Here is a 19,572-nt window from a genome sequence, read left to right on the forward strand (position 1 = left end):
TTTTGAGAAGTATGAAACTGGATTACAAACCTGGAACTGTGGGATTGTCATTTCAAAAGACTTGCTCATTATCTGGCCCGAAGGCTCTGCCACTTTTAGCATCATTGTAACATAAGGGTACTTAAGAGACCTACAGCTGTCAGAGCTCACTGCCATTCCCAGTTTCCACTGAATATCTATAATCTGCAGAAAAGAAAGAGCAATCAAACTGTTTTTAAACACTTCCAATCAATCCTACTGTCACTATACTATACTCAGGGTACACAGAGGTCTTCCAGGGAGTACATCAACTCATTTAAATATTTACCTAGTTTTACAACAGACTATATAAAAAGCACTAGCAAGTCAGTATAAACTAAGATTTCATACAATGTCTTGTTTATACTGCTCTATATACTATACACCAAAATACAAGTACAATGTTTTTGTAAATAAATCTTCTCCTTGGGCTGCCACCTTGACATGGTGGAGAAGCTTGCATATACTTAAGACCCTAAGAGTGATGGCGTTGGGAGTCCTGTACTCCTGGTAGGGTCACTCATTGCAGTAAGGTCGAAGGCAAGGTACCAGACAAAATGCAGCCCAACTCAACACAACCCAGTATAAGACCTCAATGGCAGAGCAGGCAGATGAAGCAGGATCACTTCTCAATGGCTGCAACAAAGGAGAAACCCCCAGTTGTCTTAGACTTCTTTGCCACCAGACACAGGTGCCTCTTCTGCCAAGATCTGTGTGGCTGTTGGTGCACAACGGCTCCCCCATCACGCACAGCATATGTTTCTGAAAGAAGTATTCTTAGCTAACTCTAGACTACCTCCTAAATTCTTGATGAAGCCATGAAGATTACAAAGAATGCAGCCATAGCAAAAAGGTTTCATATAGGCATTAGTACAGGGTCTTGTGTCTCTCATCAGGGACTTAGGCATGATGTTACCTTGATTTTCTTTATCAGTTAAAGATGGGTGGGTAAAATCCTCCTGCCATGAAAAATTGCACTGGCAGCAGAAAATCTGCATTAAGGAGTCAGAATTACTGTTTTCTGATTTTTGTGCATGAAAGTCCATAACATGACCTTAGCAGTTTATATAAAGATCCTGCATAAGTATTAACGTAATAATTCATATCAGAATGTTTTGCATAAGTACATGAATGACAGACTCTTATTGTGCTATACACTAAGTAATAACAAATGTTATTAAAACTCATGGAAGTTAAACTATTAGAGCTCCGTTTTAACTCACCAACAACTGTGAGAAGCATAGTTTGAACAGACTTTGTCACTTTTAATTGTATGAATATCAAAGACAACACTTTTTTGTAATTAAAAGTGCCAAGTGTGTTTAATACCAGTCACGTCTTTCAAGGTATAACATATATATTTTAATTAAAACCTATATACAACTTCAAGTAGAAATCTATTTATGTTGTCAGAATGAAAATGCAGTATTAATAGAAGTCTTCTAAACTTGTTGGAAAAATATTTAAACCACCTAGCTCTATATGTTTCTTAAGCATTTGTAACTATTTATAAGTATTAAGGGGAAACTAATATTAGCCAGGTCTAATATCACAATGTGAAGGCATCCAACAGTCCATTAAATATATTATTTGCCACTTTTGCATCAGCATCCACCATGAAGTAGACATTTTTGGAAAGTTAATGCTATTGAATCAGAAATCTGAGCTAGTTACCTGTCCCACTGTTGCCATATTTCTAGCATCTTCTGACATAATGATAGATTTACCCTGTTCATTCCATATATGGCGAATAACCTGAACGGCATGTTTTGGCAGCATACTGAGTGCATTACCCAGACCAGTGGAGAGTTCTTCTGCAGACAGGTTGTTTTTGGCCGCTGTGCTGTAGATAGATTTAAAACAAACAAAATCTGTAGGTTTTTGTAAGAGGGATGTTCAAGAAATCCAGGTTTGTTTTTTTAAATAGGCAAACATTTCCATTAGTTTTCTCTGTTCATGAATATTATTTTACATTGTAGTAATTGTGTAATGCAACCTACACACTCTTTTTGCAAAGGATTTTACTTAATCTCCCCCAAAGTAAACTGTGCTAAGAATTTGCATGCAAGGTCCCCACAAGGGAGCAATTTCCTCTCATTTATGTATACCCCATATATTTTTAATATGCATAAATATTCTAAGTAGAAAAAAAGATTTTTTGTTTCTGATTTATGAATTAATTAAAAAAAAAAACGAGTTAATACAAGTTTTCAAGCTCCTTTACATCCCCTGACGTACTCAAAGTCAAAATTTTCTGGCTCCTCCTCAGCCTTAATTTATACCCTTCCACCTTTTATGATCCCCCCCCTTTTTTTTTATTCTATAAAGAAAGAATAAAATTAAAAGACGTGTAGGGAGGATGGGTTCTTGCTTACCCAAACAAAAAGGAAACAACATTAATTATCTTTGCCAGGTCAGCAACATTCATTTCAACTCCAGCTGTTTGAAATCTCTGGAAACAGAATGGTTGAACACAAACAAATGTAAGTCTTATAAACATTCTATAATTCACCTGACATGTAATATACAATGAATGCAAGTGATTTGCTTTTGGATGACCACTAATCATAAAACTTACCTGGCATAGTTCTACTGTATTTACACCTGGGATCTGACAGTGAAGATGCTGAATAATTCGCTCACACTACAAAAAAAAAAAAAAAGTTACATGAACAGCCAATCACTAGTAAAATTATTAAAATATCATGCTTTAAAAATATCTGTACAGAGGGTGTACACCTGGAGTCATGTGGTTTCAATACAGAGTGGCCAAGCAAACAAGCCTATTGTGGCAATATACAAATAGTCTGCTACACCACTTTACATATATATTGAGTGAAGAGGAAAAGGATGTATTAAGTCAGTGGCGGCTGCTAAAACTATATTTAAATACCATCAAACTCACAAGAGTGAAAATACATGTTCAAAATTTTTAAACCACTAGGCTACCTGCTTTGCACTGCTTACAACACGGAGCTGCGACTAAGTGATACAATCCAGCACTAAGGGTGCATTTTTCATGATTTCATAGAAAACATGAAAGGGATTGTTTGCCAGGCTAGCTGTTCTGGTGTTCCTCAAAAGCAAAATCAGTATTTTGTAAAAATACAAAATTGATTCAGTCTCACTAATCACTAGAGGATGTGGTCCACTTACGTAAAGGTGGGGGACATTACTATTACCCTATCAGGGAAATTGGCACTCAAACAGCTAGTAACATAACCATCACTTCAAACATTTTACACTACACAAAAGCATAAGGACTAAATATAGAAATATTACTTACTAGCTCAGCAAATAGATCCTTAGGTATTAGTTTAATAATATCAGCAGTACTGCCAAAATCTAAAAAATATAAACATTATTAATTAGCTGTGAGCCCTTAAATAAAAAAAAAAAATCCTCTCAGCTCATGGGAAGAATCTCAGGTCAGCCCCTCTGCACTGACAGTGTTTGCATTTTAAACAAGATCTTCGGTCAAGATACCATCATAGGACCTAATCACATCAGCCACATTATCAGAGGTTCGTTCACCTGCACATCTACCAATGTGATATATGCCATCATGTGCCAGCAATGCCCCTCTGCCGTGTACATTGGCCAAATCGGACAGTCTCTATGTAAAAGAATAAATGGACACAAATCAGACATCAAGAATTATAACATTCAAAAACCAGTTGAAGAACACTTCAATCTCCCTTGCCACTCAATTACAGACCTGAAAGTCGCACTATTACAACAAAAAAACTTCAAAAACAGACTCCGACAAGAGACTGCTGAATTGGAATTAATTTGCAAATTGGACACCATTAAATTAGGCTTGAATAAAGACTGGGAGTGGATGGGCCATTACACAAAGTAAAACTATTTCCCCCCCACCCTTACAGTTCCTCATATCTCCTTGTCAATTGCTGGAAATGGGCCATTTTCATTACCACTACAAACAGTTCTTTTTCTCTCCTGCTGATAATAGCTCACCTTAACTGTTCACTCTCCTTATAGTGTGTATGGTAACACCCATTGTTTCATGTTCTCTTTGTATATATATATCTTCCTATTGTATTTTCCACTACATGCATCCAATGAAATGGGCTGTAGCCCCGAAAGCTTATGCTCAAATAAATTTGTTAGTCTCTAAGGTGCCACAAGTACTCCTGTTCTTTTTGCGTAACTAACACAGCTGCTACTCTGAAACCGGTCAAGATACAGGAGTTTATCGCCAGATTTCTGCTTCATGAACAAAAACTAACCCTAATCAAAAATACCTAGTGACAGCATTAAAGGCAGAATTTAATAATAAGTGAATCCACAGAAACATAGGTTTTAAGGCCAGAAAGAACCATTATGATCTCTAGACTGACTTCCTACATAACTCTCAGAACATTATCTGGTATGTCTACATTGAGTCAATACCTTGTATTTGAGCTACAGCACTTTTTTTAAAAAAAGGTCAGTCCTCATTGAAAGACTGAAAATCTACCACCTTGCTAGATAAGTTGTTCTAATGGTTAATTACACTCACCGTTAAAAATCTGAATCCAGAATTATTCGGTTTCTTCAAAGAAGTGATAGCCCCATGTCAAGCTCAGAGATAGTCTCGTGTGTGTGTGCACACAAAACTCCAGCCCCATCTCCACCTTGTGCCCCACCCAACTCCCCCTCCATATACCACCCTAACTCCCTCCCCGTTGCCCCATATAGCACCCCACTGCCCTGTGCTCCCCTTCCCTTTTGCCCCACCAACTCCTCCCTCCCCACACGCATCCCATCAATCTCTTCCCAGCCCCCACCTCCACCTCCACCTCCACCCATCCCCGTGCCCCACCAGCCCTCACACCCCTCTCACCAAGGGGCTCCAGGGACCGCGCACCCACCACGGCAGCTCTGGCAGCCATCCTTCCGCCAGCCACCCGGGGACCCCGCCAGACTGCTTCCGCTAACAACACCCGCGAGCGGCCACCCTCATTGGTTAGCACCTACAGACCCCCCTGCGCACCTCCGCTGTCCAATCATCAGTCACCTTCCGCCACACTTCGCGCTTACCGGCTGCTGGGCCCGTGGTCCGCCCCGCTCCCGAGCTCTCATTGGTTGCTCGTTATGGCGTTAAAATCAAGCGCAAGGGGGTGGGGTCGGCACCAACCACGCGCCTCCGGAGGAGGCGATCGCGCGGAGCTAAGACCCCAAGGCGCTTGTCTGGCGGCTGCTCGTGTGTGTCTAGCTCAGCCTGTCTCGCGGGGCGCCTGGCCTGGGCCTCCTCGCGGGCTCCCACCCTGTGTCCTTCACCCTTGATCTGTGAAGTCTTCCGTTTCTGGCGGCGTCCCGGGGTGAAAGGGCATTTCTTCCCACACACGTTTAAACCTGTTGTATGAGACTCCAGAGTTCTGTCAGTACAGTCACTAAATCAAAAGGGCTCCGAGAGGGACTTACTACTTACAAGATATATGCTACATGTAGAGGGGCTGTCGCCGAGCTCCGTCCTGCAGCAGAATAATTTCTTCATCTTGCGTGGTGTGGCAGCATGGTGTTCTGGTCCTGCACTACACGTGCAACGCGATGCTGTGGCACAGTCAAATCACAGCGCCGTTTGATGCACCGGGAGGCATGTTGGTGTCACGAAGCTGCATCAGTGTCAAACCGAATTTGGGACCCTTAAAAATATGTCACGCCTGGCCTACAGGATATGCGGAAGATTTACCCAATTCAGTACAGTATTCCCAAAACCAAGATAGGTCAGAACCCTGGTTATCTCCTCGAAACTATATGTCTAATATATATGGAATAATCTGACAGATATTCCTCGTGATGCAGGTTTTATAGGTGTTCCATTCGCAATGTGCTTTTAATATTACCATATTACCATGATCTCAAAATAATGAATTTGAGATGATTTGTTCATATTGAAAATGAACTGATTGGTAAAACTGTAAAAGGCTGGCAGTGCTGGTTAATCTGCATCCCACAGTTTTGCATCATATTTAACTAAAGCCCGGTTTAGTCAAACTAGATATCATATTTTGCAACCCCAGTCCTAGGTTTGCAATTATTGTGCAACATTATGTACTTGTTTATTGTTATTAATAAGAAGCACTATACATATATGGGTCAGATTCCTGTTCGGTCTTGCCATCTCCCTTCCCAATTATATAATTATTTGTGTTTATGTTATAGGAAGGTGGAGATTACACACCTCCATAATCTCATGGTTATCAAAACACCTGCATTGTGCAATTCAGGAAGGTTCTCTAATTCATTTTAAAACCATTTGGTCATTGGCTCAGATTGCTGATGAATTGTCACTTTCCCCATTTTTAGTTCAGAACTCTTTATTCTGACTGTGGCTAGGAGTCCTGTGTCCTCTGAAGTTTGTTATCCACTCTTGCTGAGTGAGAAGGATGAAATCACTTGTTCTTAAATCAGAAAGACCCCCAAGTAGATGCTCTGCTCTCTTTGGTAGAGACAGACTGGGATGTGAGTTTTTGCTGATGCTTCCTGTTGCCAAACGAACAGGGGAAGCGAGTGAAGATGTGTCCTTGTCTTGATTCTTTCTGTTTATTTCCCTCTTACAAGACTAACAAGACTGGGAAGAAGCTCTCTGCCTAGCTTCCTGCCCTAGCCATCCACTTCATTTGATCCCACTATCTTTGCGTACCAGATATCACCTTTGAATTCAAAGTCAATGGGATTAATTCAGTGAATAAAATTAAGCATGTGTGTAAATCTTGGAAAGATCGAGGTGTAAAATGACCAAAAAACAAAAACGGAAAGGTGTACAACATGTAAGCAGAGATCTATGACAGATTCATGTTATGCTTTGTTCTATGTGTTTATTTTTAATACGTAAATATTTGTTTTATTTCTGGTACAAACACTTAGTTTTAGGTTTTTGGGGTGAACACTCTGGTAGAAGATCAGGGAGAGAAAGGGAGTGTTCAAATAAGAAAGGGATCTGTGTGTGTATATATGTGTGGTTCTGTCAGGGCATCAGTCATTGGGTTTGTGTGGGGGTGTCAGTCACTGGGATCTATGTCAGGGGTCGGCAACCTTTCAGAAGTGGTGTGCCGAGTCTTAATTTATTCACTCTAATTTAAGGTTTCGCGTGCCAGTAATACATTTTAACGTTTTTAGAAGGTCTCTTTCTATAAGTCTATAATATATAACTAAACTATTGTTGTATGTAAATAAGGTTTTTAAAATGTTTAAGAAGGTTCATTTAAAATTAAATTAAAATGCAGAGCCCCTCGGACCAGTGGCCAGGACCCGGGCAGTGTGAGTGCCACTGAAAATCAGCTCGCATGCTGCCTTTGACATGCGTGCCATAGGTTGCCTACCCCGGTCTATGTGTATGGATATGTGTGGTTCTGTGTAGGTCAGTCTCTGGCGTGCTTGTATGGAGGATGTCAGTCACTGGGGTGGTTCTTTGTGGGTGTCAGTCAAGGTCTGTGTGTGTAGGAACGTGTGTGGTTGTGGTGAGGGTGTCAAGCACTGGTGTCTGTGTATCTGAATGTAAGTCGGTTTTTGGGCGTGTCAGTCTCTAGGATGGTTTTGGGGGTGTCAGTCTCTGGGGTCTGTGTGTGGCTGAACGTATGTAGTTCTGGAGGTGTCAGGGTATCAGTCTCTGGGGTGACTGAGGGGGGTGTCAGTCTCTGGGTCTGTGTACGTATGGGGTGGGGGGAAGAGGCTGTGAGGCGTTGCCTGTCTGTCTCCCCGCTGCGGGCTGCGCTGGGGTTGGGGGGGTGCTTTGCGGGGTCACCGCGCCACCTGCCCGCGAGTAACGTCGCTCGCTGGCTTGGGCTCTCGGCTTCGCTCCCCCTGCTGGGCCTGGCCGAGCCGCCGAGGGGAGCCCGCTGCCGCGGCGGGATAGAACAGAGCCCTCCAGCGGCCACGGTCCGCGCCAGCCGGCGTCGCGCACCGCCAGCGGGGCAGGGGGGGCGGGCAGACTCCGGCCGCGGCCCCGCCCCTGCCTTGGCGGGAGAGTCCATGTTCCGAGAGATGCGGGGGGGAGTTGGAGGATTGGTCGGGCGACAAGCCCTCTCCCTCGGCCTGGCCGGCGCCGTGTCCGCCCCTCTCGCCGGGCTGCGGCCCTGAGCCGGCGCCGCCCACTCCGGAGCCGGGGGAGGAGGGTGATGTTTCCTTCCCCGCTCGCTGTGGTGCGGTCCCGGGGCGGGGCGGAGCGGAGTGGCAGCGGCGTGAGGCGCTGTCAGTGCCGGGTCCTGCAGCTCCGCGGAAGGAAGCGCCCAGAGCCCGCAGCATGGAGCCGCACCGCTGGCTGCCCCTGGAGGCCAATCCCGACGTGAGTGCTTGAGGCGGGGCGAAGGGAGCGACTGGGGGTAGGGGGAGTATAGGGAGAAGGGGACGGGGCTGGGGGATTATTGGGGGAGTGGCTGGGGGGACGACTCGGAGACAATAGGGGGAAGGGGCTACGGGGTCAGGTGACAGGCGGGGGGTGATGGGGGAGGGAGGAGACAATGACTGGGTGGGGGGCTGGAGCTATGGGGAGGGGATGATTATAGGGCACAGAGGGGACTTTGGTGGCTGTAACTGGGCTGGTGTGACAACTTACTCTCTTTTTTTCTGTTTTCTTTTCAGGTCATTAACCAGGTGAGCAGCTTTGTTTCATATAATAACCAGCCCCTTTCCCCCCTCGACCACCCCCTTTACCATCACACCCAACTCCTCTCGCTTCCCTCTAATTAAAGGACCATACCCCCTTCGCAGCCCCAACAAAGCCTATTTTACCCCCACGCCCTTTTGGTAGGGCCTCCCATAGCCCATTTGACCCTGGTGGAGTTTCTGAAGAAGTGCAAACATTTTTTTTTCTCTGTGTGACAGTCCTAAGAGTAAAAAGAACAGGAGTACTTGTGGCACCTTAGAGACTAACACATTTATTTGAGCATAAGCTTTCGTGGGCTACAATCCACTTCTTCGGATGCATCGAAAGAATGTAGCCCACGAAAGCTTATGCTCAAATAAATTTGTTAGTCTCTAAGGTGCCACAGACTAACACGGCTACAGACTAACACGGCTGCTACTCTGAAACCAGTCCTAAGAGTGCAAATAAGATAGGATTTTTTAAAATGGGGAAGAAGTGAATTAATTATCAAGGTGTTTCCCACTGTTTATACATCAGTGTACATATTTGGGTCCTAATTCTGGGCTTGGTTGGATGTGCACTTCTGCATTAATGTAGAATCCAAGAGGTAGCCCATGCAGATCCAATTGCAGAACTGGAGACATAGTCAAGTTTTGCTCTGAAAAATGTATGTGAAAATGGCATTGTTTAAAAAATATATCTGTACCTTGCTTTTTATTCGGTCATATTTGCTCATTTTAGTGTTGGAAATTAGTTGTTGGTTAGGTTTTTTTACTCTGATTTCTCTTGTAGAACCAACACAGCTAAAGTGAGCTCTGTTCTACCTCATGCATCAGTAGAATGACTGGCTAAGTTCTGTTTGTAGGGCCACCTACGTAGCCCTTAGTTGCAGCTGTGAATTCCTTAATAAAAGCAATAGGCTTGCCAAAGGCAGCATTTGGCTTGTATACATCTTTTGCTACTAATGATGGTGTTTGATCCAGAAAACATAGCTTGACTTTTGCAGAGCAGAATCACATTTTTAAAATTAGTGGGATGCTGAAGTCCTATTACTCTGTGAAATAATCCATTGTGTACCCTGAGTTGATCATGTACCTTGCTCCTTATGTGTGTAGAATGTTTATTTTAAGAAATTCCATGATAATGAAGTTAATTTATTGGAAGATGCAGGACAAGGAAGGTGGCTACTAGATCATTTTTTCTGGTTATTTCCACTTTCCCTATTAAGCAGTGTAATTCAGCAGTTTCTATGCCAATGCTTTAATTTCAGTGCAGTGACTTGACAAAAATAGTTTTAAACTAAAATGTCTGAGACTGCACCGGATGTTCTCTGCTTTTCCCCAGGCTTCTGGAATCTTACAACCTATATTACAAAACCTGAAATAAACTATAAACTGGATAGCTGGACTGAATAGTCCTTTTGACATCCAAGTAAAGTATCTGGTTACTTTCCAGTTAGAAAGATAAAGGTGAAAATGAGACAATAGAAGCTTCAAGTTTATTAATTTTTAACAACCCATAACTATAATAATCAGAAGCAAAAATGAAAGAGAAACTTGCCATGGTATAGCTTGGGACTAGCTAGCAGTGATAGGATGAAACTGAGGGAAAATTAATGACATTTTTCAAAATGTAAGAATTATGCCATCTTGTATTAAACACTTAATTTGGCTTTTGCACATTTAAAAAAAACTAGCTATGTCTGAAAATGAATTTCTTCCATGTGAAGACTAACTAATGGAGACATCTGTTTTCCTTTGTAATCAATGGAAGAGCACTCAACTTGAACTTTCTTTTTGGAGTTTCAAAATTTAAAATACTGGTGGTATACATAGCTTTGTTTTAAACTACTTTGTTTTTGATTACTTCATAGGCAGGGGAGATCTGTGAGGTATGGAGGATACATACTTCCCACTCAAAGTGCTCCTCTCCCTTTTTCTTAGCCAAGAAGGGAGGTTTACTTGCCATTCATCTGCTCTTTATTCTAATTGAAACAAATTCATTAAGTAGGGAGGAGTAACAAAAACAAGGTACAACTTGAATGTACCAATCCTATCTTGCATTATTAATCTTATTAGCTTGTTTTCAGGATTCCTGCTAGATAAATTTGCTTCATTTTTGATGAGTTTTGAGTTAGAATAAGGTGAGAAGGGGGAAAGAAAACTTTCTTTTCGTTAGGTGTAGTGATGGTGAAAGGGACTGTGTGCAGGAAGGTGAAAATGGTTAATAGGAATGTAGATTCTTGAGGGTTCATATCTACCATAACCTATAATTCTTGTAACTTATAAATAAAAACATCTTACTTAAAATAAATTCTCCATTTACCAATACGCTAAGTACATATGGAATGTTTCCTAAAAAATGCTCAGAGTGACATGTTTTTCCCACTGAAACGAAAGCGAAGGAAGGTCCAGTCAGTGAGTTTACTTCATAGAAGCTACCACTCACCCAATCTATTTTCATAGAAATATTAATTTAGGATACATTTAATATTGTGGCTACTAGTGTGTGTGTGTGTATGTGTGTGTGTGTGTATCATAAATTTGAATGTGTCTAATATTTGATAGAAAAGCGGGATTTGAAAGCAATTATACTTAATATCAGGAGACTTCCAAATAACGAAATGAAATAACTGTGGAATACTTTTTATACAGAAGTGCTGGAATTCATACCAGACTGGAAAAATCACTAGATAATATAGTACATTGACTAACCATACATTGGCAGAGAAATGGACTAGATGGCTTAACTATTCAGAAGGTTAGAAATGAAAAAGTACATAAGTTGCATTTGCAAAGACTGTAGAATTTTTTTTAATCAGATTTGCAGCCTAATGACTGAAAGAACTGAACAGATCATTTAATTTGTTAGGCATGCTGGATTTTCTAGATAGAATTGTGTTGTTCACACAGCAATCTGGTGCTAATTAATTGCTCATTTCTTAGAACACAAATATTTTCCTTGCTTTCTCTATTTCAGTTTTCCATATTTATTTGAATTAGTTCATTGAAAGAAAACATTGTGTGCATCTTTAGAAGATGCAGCTTTAGATAAATTAGATTTACTGCTTAAACAGTTTCAGCAGCTATGTGTCTGGAATTCTCACCTGTTCAGTGGTTGAAGTTTATTTACAAGTTGTATAGCAAACCTGCATTCTTAGAACAATTCAGCTCCACCTCTGAAACTGATCATGAATGGCATGATTAGTAGATACCTGTGTCATAGTACCATCTTCTTTTTTACGAATATAACTCTGTACAAGAATAGGGTGTTACCCATGTAATTGGACAGCAGTTAATCATATGCTGCTTACCTAAAATTCCTTTTCAGTTTCAAATAAAGTTGAATTTTACTTTTTTAAAGGGTGGGGGAATTCAGAACCCCACCTGGCTAATTATTGCTGCGGAGCGACTCATGTTATTCCATAGGATGTAAGGATGAGGATACTTGTAGGCAGCCATAAAGTTCATAAAGTGCCCTGTGATCCTTCAGAATGATAGATATTTTATGTCTATAAATATGGTGTACATTTTTGGCATCGATTTATTATATTTATATAATTATTGAAATCTATAGGCAAATTTAAAGGACACTACTCAGTTACTAGAATATTTTTGGAACATGCTGTTGTGTGGTTTTGTTTAACTTTAATGCTGTTACTTACATAAGTGGTTAAGCAATATAATAATGTCCATTAAATCTGAAGAATAACATTCACTTAGTTTTACCATAATGTAAAAATAAAGAATCTGCACACTTTAAGCAAAGCCATGTTTTTGCTTTAACAAGTTTTGAGGAGATGTTGGTAATCATTTTAACCAATTGAAATTCATTTCAATAAGTAACTAAAAAGAGAGAAATCTATTAAATCAAGGTAATTTCAATCACTTTTAAAATAAATCCACCCTTGCTTTATACTCCACATAATATCGCTTTCTCAGTGCCTTGTAAATCAGAGGTATTTTGTCCTGTGAATTAACTATTGAAACTGTTACAGATGAACATGTCACAGTTACAGGCTATGGGATCCAACATAATGACTGTCAATTTCTCCTCCCGTATGGACAGGTTGCTGCACTGTGCAGTTTGTGAAAACGTTGTATTATAGCGGTGTTAGGAGCTACCAGTTTCTGAAATGCTTGTTTAAATTGACATCTTGTTCCTTGCACTATCTATAATGTGTAGGTATTGGAGTATCTATTTAAAAGATTGGAGATCAGATGGTAGGAGGTACCTTCTTTGGCTTTGAAGATATAGTCCATAACGCCAATCACCTGATGGCACATCACCACCAGTAACTAGCGCTATACTTCAGAGATGCAATTCAGTACAATCAGAGCTCCGTGCTTGCATTGCTGGACCTCTCTAAAGCCTTTACCACAATGGACCACAAGTTACTGCTAACCCACTTACATGCCGTATCAGGAATAGATGGCCCAGCACTACAGTGGCTCCACTTGTACTTCTCTAGCAGAACTTGGAGACTAGTGATGAGGTAATCCTCCCCTCTGGAAGCCCTCACCTGCAAGATCCAATACGGATCTATACTATCCTTGCTTCTCTTAATATTTGCGTGAGACCTCTGGCAAAGATTACACATCCTGGGCTCAGCTGCCAAAGCTATGCTGATGTCATCAACTTTGAGTAGTGTCACTGTACTCAGTAGTTATCAATAAATGGTTGACTGTGAGACTTGGAGGATGTATAAAGTGGGATCCTGCAGGGATCTGTCCTGGGTCCTGTACTAGTCAATATTTTCATTAATGACTTTGATAATGGAGGAGAATATACTTCTAAAACATGCAGATAATACCAAGCTAGGTGTTGAAAGCACTTTGAATTCTAACCCTGTCTTCCACAATGTTCTTGGAAAATTGGAGAATTGGTCTGAAATCAATAAGATGAAATTCAGCATAGACAAGTGTAAAGTACTGCATTTATGAAGGAAAAATCAAATGCAAAAACTGTCTAACCAGCAGTACTACAGAAAAGAGGGTTTAATGGATCATAAATTGAATATGAGCCAACAAGGTGATGTTGCAAAAAAGGCAAATATCATTCTGGGGTGTATTAAAAGGAGTGACTTAGGCAAGGTGTGGAGGTAATTATTCCTCTCTTCTTGGTATTAATGAGTGACTTTAGCTAGGTACTGTGTCCAGTTTTGAACACATGCTTTAAGAAAGATTGCACCAATTGGAGTGTCCAGAGGAGAGCAACAAAAAGATTTAGAAAACATGATCTATGAGGAAAGGTTAAAAAAACTGGGCATGTTTAATCTTAAGAAAAGAGGACTGGAGGGTTGTGAGAAACTTGACAATTTCCTGCAGTATCCTGAGTGAACTTTATTGAATTAGGTTACAGCTTATTGAATTAATTTTAACAACTTTGGAGTTCATTGTATGTGTTGTTGTGGAACCGTGTGTATTTCCATGGAAAGGGTAAATAGTAGAACAACTGGGGGTGATTAGGTAAATTCACTCTGGTTGTAACATCTTGAGAAGCCACCTGTTGGAAAGTTATGCATATACTAGTTCAAACTGGATTCTCCAGGGACCGACAGACAAAGAAAGGGTTTTTGGATAAATAACCTGGTTTTAAACTAGCTGAAGGCCTTGTTCCTGATCCAGCAATTGGACAGGACCCTGGTCCACAGAGGGTCACAATCCTTCGGGCAGGATTTGAAAGGATTGGGCATGCCAGAATTTGTTAAGGTTAGGGTTAATTCTGGGATGCTTATTAGCATGTGTGTTGGTTTTTATTGTTTTTAATATGTTTTCTCTGTTATGCTTTTTACCTAAAGAATAAAGTGTGCTTGCATAGGAAGTGCTGCATAGTAACTTATATCTGTTGCCAGTCACCCCCTCTCTCAATGTGGAAAGGAAATATACAACAGCTTTTTGCCCCAAGTTATGACTCCCACACTCTGGTTTGTGATAAAGCAAAAACAAATTTATTAGCTACAAAAGATAGATTTTAAGTGATTATAAGGGATAGCAAACAGATCAAAGCAGATTATCTAGCAAATAAACAAAAATGCAATCTAGGCTTAATATACTAAAGAGATTGGATATGAGTAGCAAATTCTCACCCTAATTGTTGGTTCACGCAGGCTGCAGGCTCTTAAGGGGAAAGCTGCACTTGCTTGCATCTTAAAAATCCCAGGTGTTCCTTTCACAGGCTAAAATTCCCTGTTAGCTTGGGTCCAGCACTTCCCCAGCCCCCCAGTTCAGTCCTTGTTCCTCAGGTGTTTCCAAGAGTCTCTTTGGGGCAAAGAGTTAGTGAAGAACCATGATGATGTCACTCCTCTGCCTTAAATAGCTTTTGCATACGGTGGGAACCCTTTGTCTCCAAGCTTGGTTCCCACACCTTTCAGTGGAAAAACACTGGTATTCCAGGATGGAGTCCAGTACCAGGTGATCTGGTCACATGCGCCTGTAGCATCATAGAAGCCATGACTCAGAGGCTTTTTGTAGCGTCCTCAGGAAAGCTCCATGGTGGGAGATTAGCTTCTTCTAAGACCTATTGTTCTCCCTAATAGTCCATTGACTTGAATGGGCCCTTGCCAGCCAGCCAGCCATCCACACTGACAGTCTTTTGCCTAGTGGGCATTCCCCAGGTGTAAACACATTTGTAATAGAAATATTGTCTATATATCTAACTTCAGATACCAAAATGATGCATGCATACAAGTAGGATAATCATATTCAGTAAATCGTAACCTTTTTCATGATATCTCAGATTCCTTATCTTGCACAAAATACATCATAATTATTCCATACTCATATCACAATAATATTACTATAAAAAATATGGAGTGTAATGTCACAGTGACCTCTTAAGGTCCCAGTGGGTTGTAGCCCACGAAAGCTTATGCTCTAATAAATTTGTTAGTCTCTAAGGTGCCACAAGTACTCCTGTTCTTTTTGCGGATACAGACTAACACGGCTGCTACTCTGAAAGCTTTCAGACATCAGTTCATAGAAATTTAGGGATCTTATTCTAAACTATTGCTATCACCACCACTACTAAAATGTCAGAAAACTTACAGCTCTTGGATGAAGAACAGCTGGCTCAAGCTGAACCCAGGCAAGACTGAAATGATGCTGTCTGGAAAGGGGAAAAAAGTTATCTTCACCTTCCTTTGAAGACGTGCAGCCCCTATTCATCAAAGTGGTGTGAATGCTAAGGGTTCCTGTTTGATTCCTTTCTAAATTTGGATGACTAGGTAGTATTGGTAGGTAGAAACGTACTGCTAACCCCATTTTACAGATGGAGAACTGAGATAACGAGACTGAGGGCCAGATTTTTTTTAAGATACTTAGGTGACTAAAGATGCACATAAACATTTCAAGTGACTTGCCCAAGGTCAGCGGGGAAGTCTGTTGTAGAGCAGGGATTTAAACCTGGGTCTCCTGAGTTTGACCCCGCAGCACCTTTACTGTTGGACCATTCTTTGTCTACCCATGAATTATCCTTCCTCTAGATCTGTGTGTAGGCATGAAGGAGGCAGAACAAATTCCAATGGCTGGAAGTTGAAGCTAGACAAATTCAGACTAGAAATAAGGCACAAATTGTTTTAACTAGATGTTCATAATGGTTCCTTCCACTACTGTCACTTTAAGTTTGTGAAGGGGACTATTTCACAATCCCTGACAGTTTGTGGCAGAGTTTAGAATGAATCTTTTAGGAAACTAATCCATCTGAAGTAATTGAAATGTTAACTCATTTTGCTAAGTGTGAATTTATTTGCCTTTGAAGCTGCTGCAGTAATGTAGCAGTAGTCTCTTTTGCATGCTTAACATTCTGGCTTTTGTTCTGCTTTTTTTTGCTTTCACTTACCTTTTGTTTCTATTTCCTTGTTTCCATTTAGTTGTTGTTCAACAGTCTCTCTTACAGATATGACTAGACTAACAGTCTGACTCTCATGCAAAACTAGCACTCATCTTAGTGAATGGCATACAGTATAAAGAAAAGCCAGTGTCTCCCTGATACAAACAAGTGAAACTGCTTACTGTACCAGATTACACTGTAGCATGGCAGAGAAGATGGTATTTTTTACTGCTCTAAATTTCTTGGATGAAAGGAGCTGTAGGTGCTGCATGTTTTTATAGTACATAGTAAATAACACACAGCCCGTTGACAGCTTATTTGGAAAGGTAGGCTGAACAGAACCAGGTCCATTATACATGATGGTCTAGATTATTGAGACAGCCCTTCTGTGCTTGACAGAAGGGTGGTGGTGAAGAACATGTGACTTTATGCTCTAATCTTCAATCTTGGAGTCATCATGCCAGTTCCAAGACTCAATATAGAGCAGCCTCAGGGCAGCTGCAAATTATGCCCATTTGTAACAGCCTCAAAGTGTTGTAACAACTGCCAGGGATTAGCTGGACATAGAACCTCCCTAGCCCCAACTCCTGTGCTGGGAAAGGGGAGAGAGAAGGAGCCATTCTGCTGGCGCTGTGCTTGCTAGTGATTTCCCCCCACACTGAGAGTTTGCAGGTTAGGTCACTTTTCCATTTGCTTGGTGCAGTGCCATAAAACAGGCAGAATGAGGGCCAGGATCTGGTCCAGTGTAGCTGTACATCAGCATATTGAGTATTAATTGTGAATCTTGCTGGACGTATATTCCAGAAGTAGCTCTCCAATTCCGAAGAGGCAGGGAGTTGGTATCTCTTTAAAGAGTGATGCTGCTTTTACTCAGTGATGAAACTGACACAACTGGAAGTATGAGTGTTGTGAAAACCTTTCCATTTGTTGATGCAAGTGAAAAGCTTACAGTTTTCTCATTGATCCTCCATTGCCATTTTAAATGTACTTTCAGTTCTAATTAGGCTGTTCTTTGTGTACATTCTCATGAGGTCCTGAAGCATAGTTTTCAAGCACTATTTAAATGTTTTGGTACCTCTGAATTCTTTAAAACAGCTTTTAAAAAAAATTGGACTATTGGAGTAGTTTCTTACCTGATCATTTCCTCTCTGCTAGCAGTGTCTCCCATAATTCTGCTCTCCCTGGATGTCTTCCTAGCCAAGGGATAGTATTTAATTTTGGTAGTTATGCTTGTAGGCCATAGCCTATTGTACATAATTTATGGGTTGGCATTGAAGCTGTTATTACTAATCATATTGTATGAGTTTGTACACGGCTTTGGAATGAATCATGTGGCAGCAGGCTGGAGAAGAGTGTGTGGGTAGCACAGGGTGTGCTACAGCTTTGAACTGTCTCCAGAAACTACAGGCAGGAAGGGAATCGCCCATGTGTATCAGAATTGTGGGAGATTCAGCTAGCAGAAAGGAAATTATAATGTAAGACATTTACCATTCTTATGTATCCAGCACATTTAAGGTAGTTTAATTATATTTTTAAATTCTGTTTTTGCCTATTGAAGTCCAATTTCATCCAAATAAAGATTGACACAGATTATTAATCTAGTAAATAAAAATACATCATGCATCACTTTCTAACAGAATTAAAATGTAAGAATTAAGAATCTTAAATGTGTATAAGCAATATAATTGCTTTAAACATGTATAAATACACACTAATCTCCTGGTTTACTCTGAATTTGGTATTTTTTTTAAAGGCTAGAAGTAATTGCAAATCAAGTAGTCTAAGATAATGCTTTAAAGGTTACCAACCAATGAGAATCACCCTTTCTCTAGGAGCATAACTAAAACATCCAAATGCAAAGTAAGACTAAAATTGATGATTTAAACCAATGTTTCCTGATTGTTGATTTAAATCATGATTAAAATCAATTATTTAAATCATTTTTACTTTAATCAATCCACTATGTCTAGATTCTTGTATACTTCCTTTTTAACTCTGAATCTGATCTCCACTTAACTTATAATGAGAGTTTTGGCTAATCGTTCTGCACTGTGAGATGGCAAGTGAGGCGAATATTGGGAATAAAATGTTTAAAATGGCTACATGTCTAAGCTTCCCAAAACAGTGGGTGTAAATGACAGCTGTTAAAAGAAAATGTAATAAACTAAAAATGGTTGGAAGTATTTCATTGCTTTTCCTTCCTTCCTCCCATACATCCTTACAAATACGTTGAGTCTTGTGCACTCTGTTTCTCCAAGGGATAACAATCTTCTTTTATATCTTTAAACATTGGTAATGGGTACCCTGGGCTTCCTATGATGAAAGACAGCCACCATGCCTCTCATCCAATGCAAGGCTAATTTTAATCAGTATTTAAATGAGTTTTCTACTTTATTTCAAATAATCAAGGAATGACTACAGTAATAAAAATACTCATACTTTTTTGCGGGGGGAACTTTTCATTGTAAACATCCCAGCCAACATCCTTGAGCAAAAAAGTAGGTCAGATTTGAATAAATCTACGTAAGTGTACATACCTTTTAGTTAATCTAAATAAATTTGCATAACTATGTATGTACCCAGTGAGGGCACCATGCTAGGGAGGAGAGGGCAAAGAGATGTTTTTAATTTTGTCTCCCTCTTCCTGTTAGTGAAGGGGAATGATGTAGGGTTCTCAACTGGAAAGACAAGAACCCCTGTTAGAGGCAGGTTCAGCTTTTTTTTTTTAATGGCTGGGCGAGCGGTGGTTCATGATCCAAAAGCTTTTTTTCTGTTGTAATGTGTGGTCGTGGTATGGGAAAGGTTGAGTACCACTGATCTAGAATCTAGTGAATAGCTCTGAAGAAACAAACTGAGAACTATATAAACTGCATTGTTATGGCCTGGCTTTCATTAATCTCTGTCTAGGTAAAATGGGTACTTTATGCTGGGTGTCATAGGGTTATTTTTATTATATATCATCCTTCTTGCAAAAGAACACCTTTAAAGTGTACTCTGTAAAATGCTCAACCATTACTCTCTGTAGTGAAGGTGGTCCTCTTAGGGGTCAGATTGCTCAAGTCAAATGACTGTAAATGAGTTACGTGCTGTCAAGGCTGGATCCCCACTTTGAACTTTAGGGTTCAAATGTAGGG

General features: G+C 40.5%; 2 protein-coding genes across 3 annotated transcripts in view; one reads left to right on the forward strand and one right to left on the reverse strand.

The window, feature by feature from the left end:
* Positions 1–4,936, reverse strand: part of COMMD6 (COMM domain containing 6) — a 105,306-nt gene extending 100,370 nt beyond the window's left edge. For both annotated transcript variants that reach the window (XR_003370268.1, XM_024207023.2), the window contains exons 1-6: positions 4,865–4,936; positions 3,305–3,363; positions 2,597–2,662; positions 2,394–2,470; positions 1,693–1,861; positions 31–183 (exon numbers count right to left, since the gene is read on the reverse strand). Coding sequence is in view for 1 of the 2 variants with exons in the window: in XM_024207023.2 (XP_024062791.1) it covers positions 31–183; positions 1,693–1,861; positions 2,394–2,470; positions 2,597–2,662; positions 3,305–3,363; positions 4,865–4,913 (573 nt within the window). In the remaining variant the exon portion in view is untranslated. The remainder of the gene's footprint in view (positions 1–30; positions 184–1,692; positions 1,862–2,393; positions 2,471–2,596; positions 2,663–3,304; positions 3,364–4,864) is intronic.
* Positions 4,937–7,988: 3,052 nt separating this feature from the next.
* Positions 7,989–19,572, forward strand: part of UCHL3 (ubiquitin C-terminal hydrolase L3) — a 61,341-nt gene continuing 49,757 nt past the window's right edge. Inside the window, exons 1-2 of the mRNA XM_024207021.2 lie at positions 7,989–8,308; positions 8,605–8,616. Coding sequence (XP_024062789.1) covers positions 8,267–8,308; positions 8,605–8,616 — 54 coding nt within the window. The 5' untranslated portion in view covers positions 7,989–8,266. The remainder of the gene's footprint in view (positions 8,309–8,604; positions 8,617–19,572) is intronic.

The sequence above is a fragment of the Terrapene carolina genome, unplaced genomic scaffold (assembly GCF_002925995.2).
Source record: "Terrapene carolina triunguis isolate 2854851 unplaced genomic scaffold, T_m_triunguis-2.0 Scaffold21, whole genome shotgun sequence".
Taxonomy (NCBI): domain Eukaryota; kingdom Metazoa; phylum Chordata; order Testudines; family Emydidae; genus Terrapene; species Terrapene triunguis.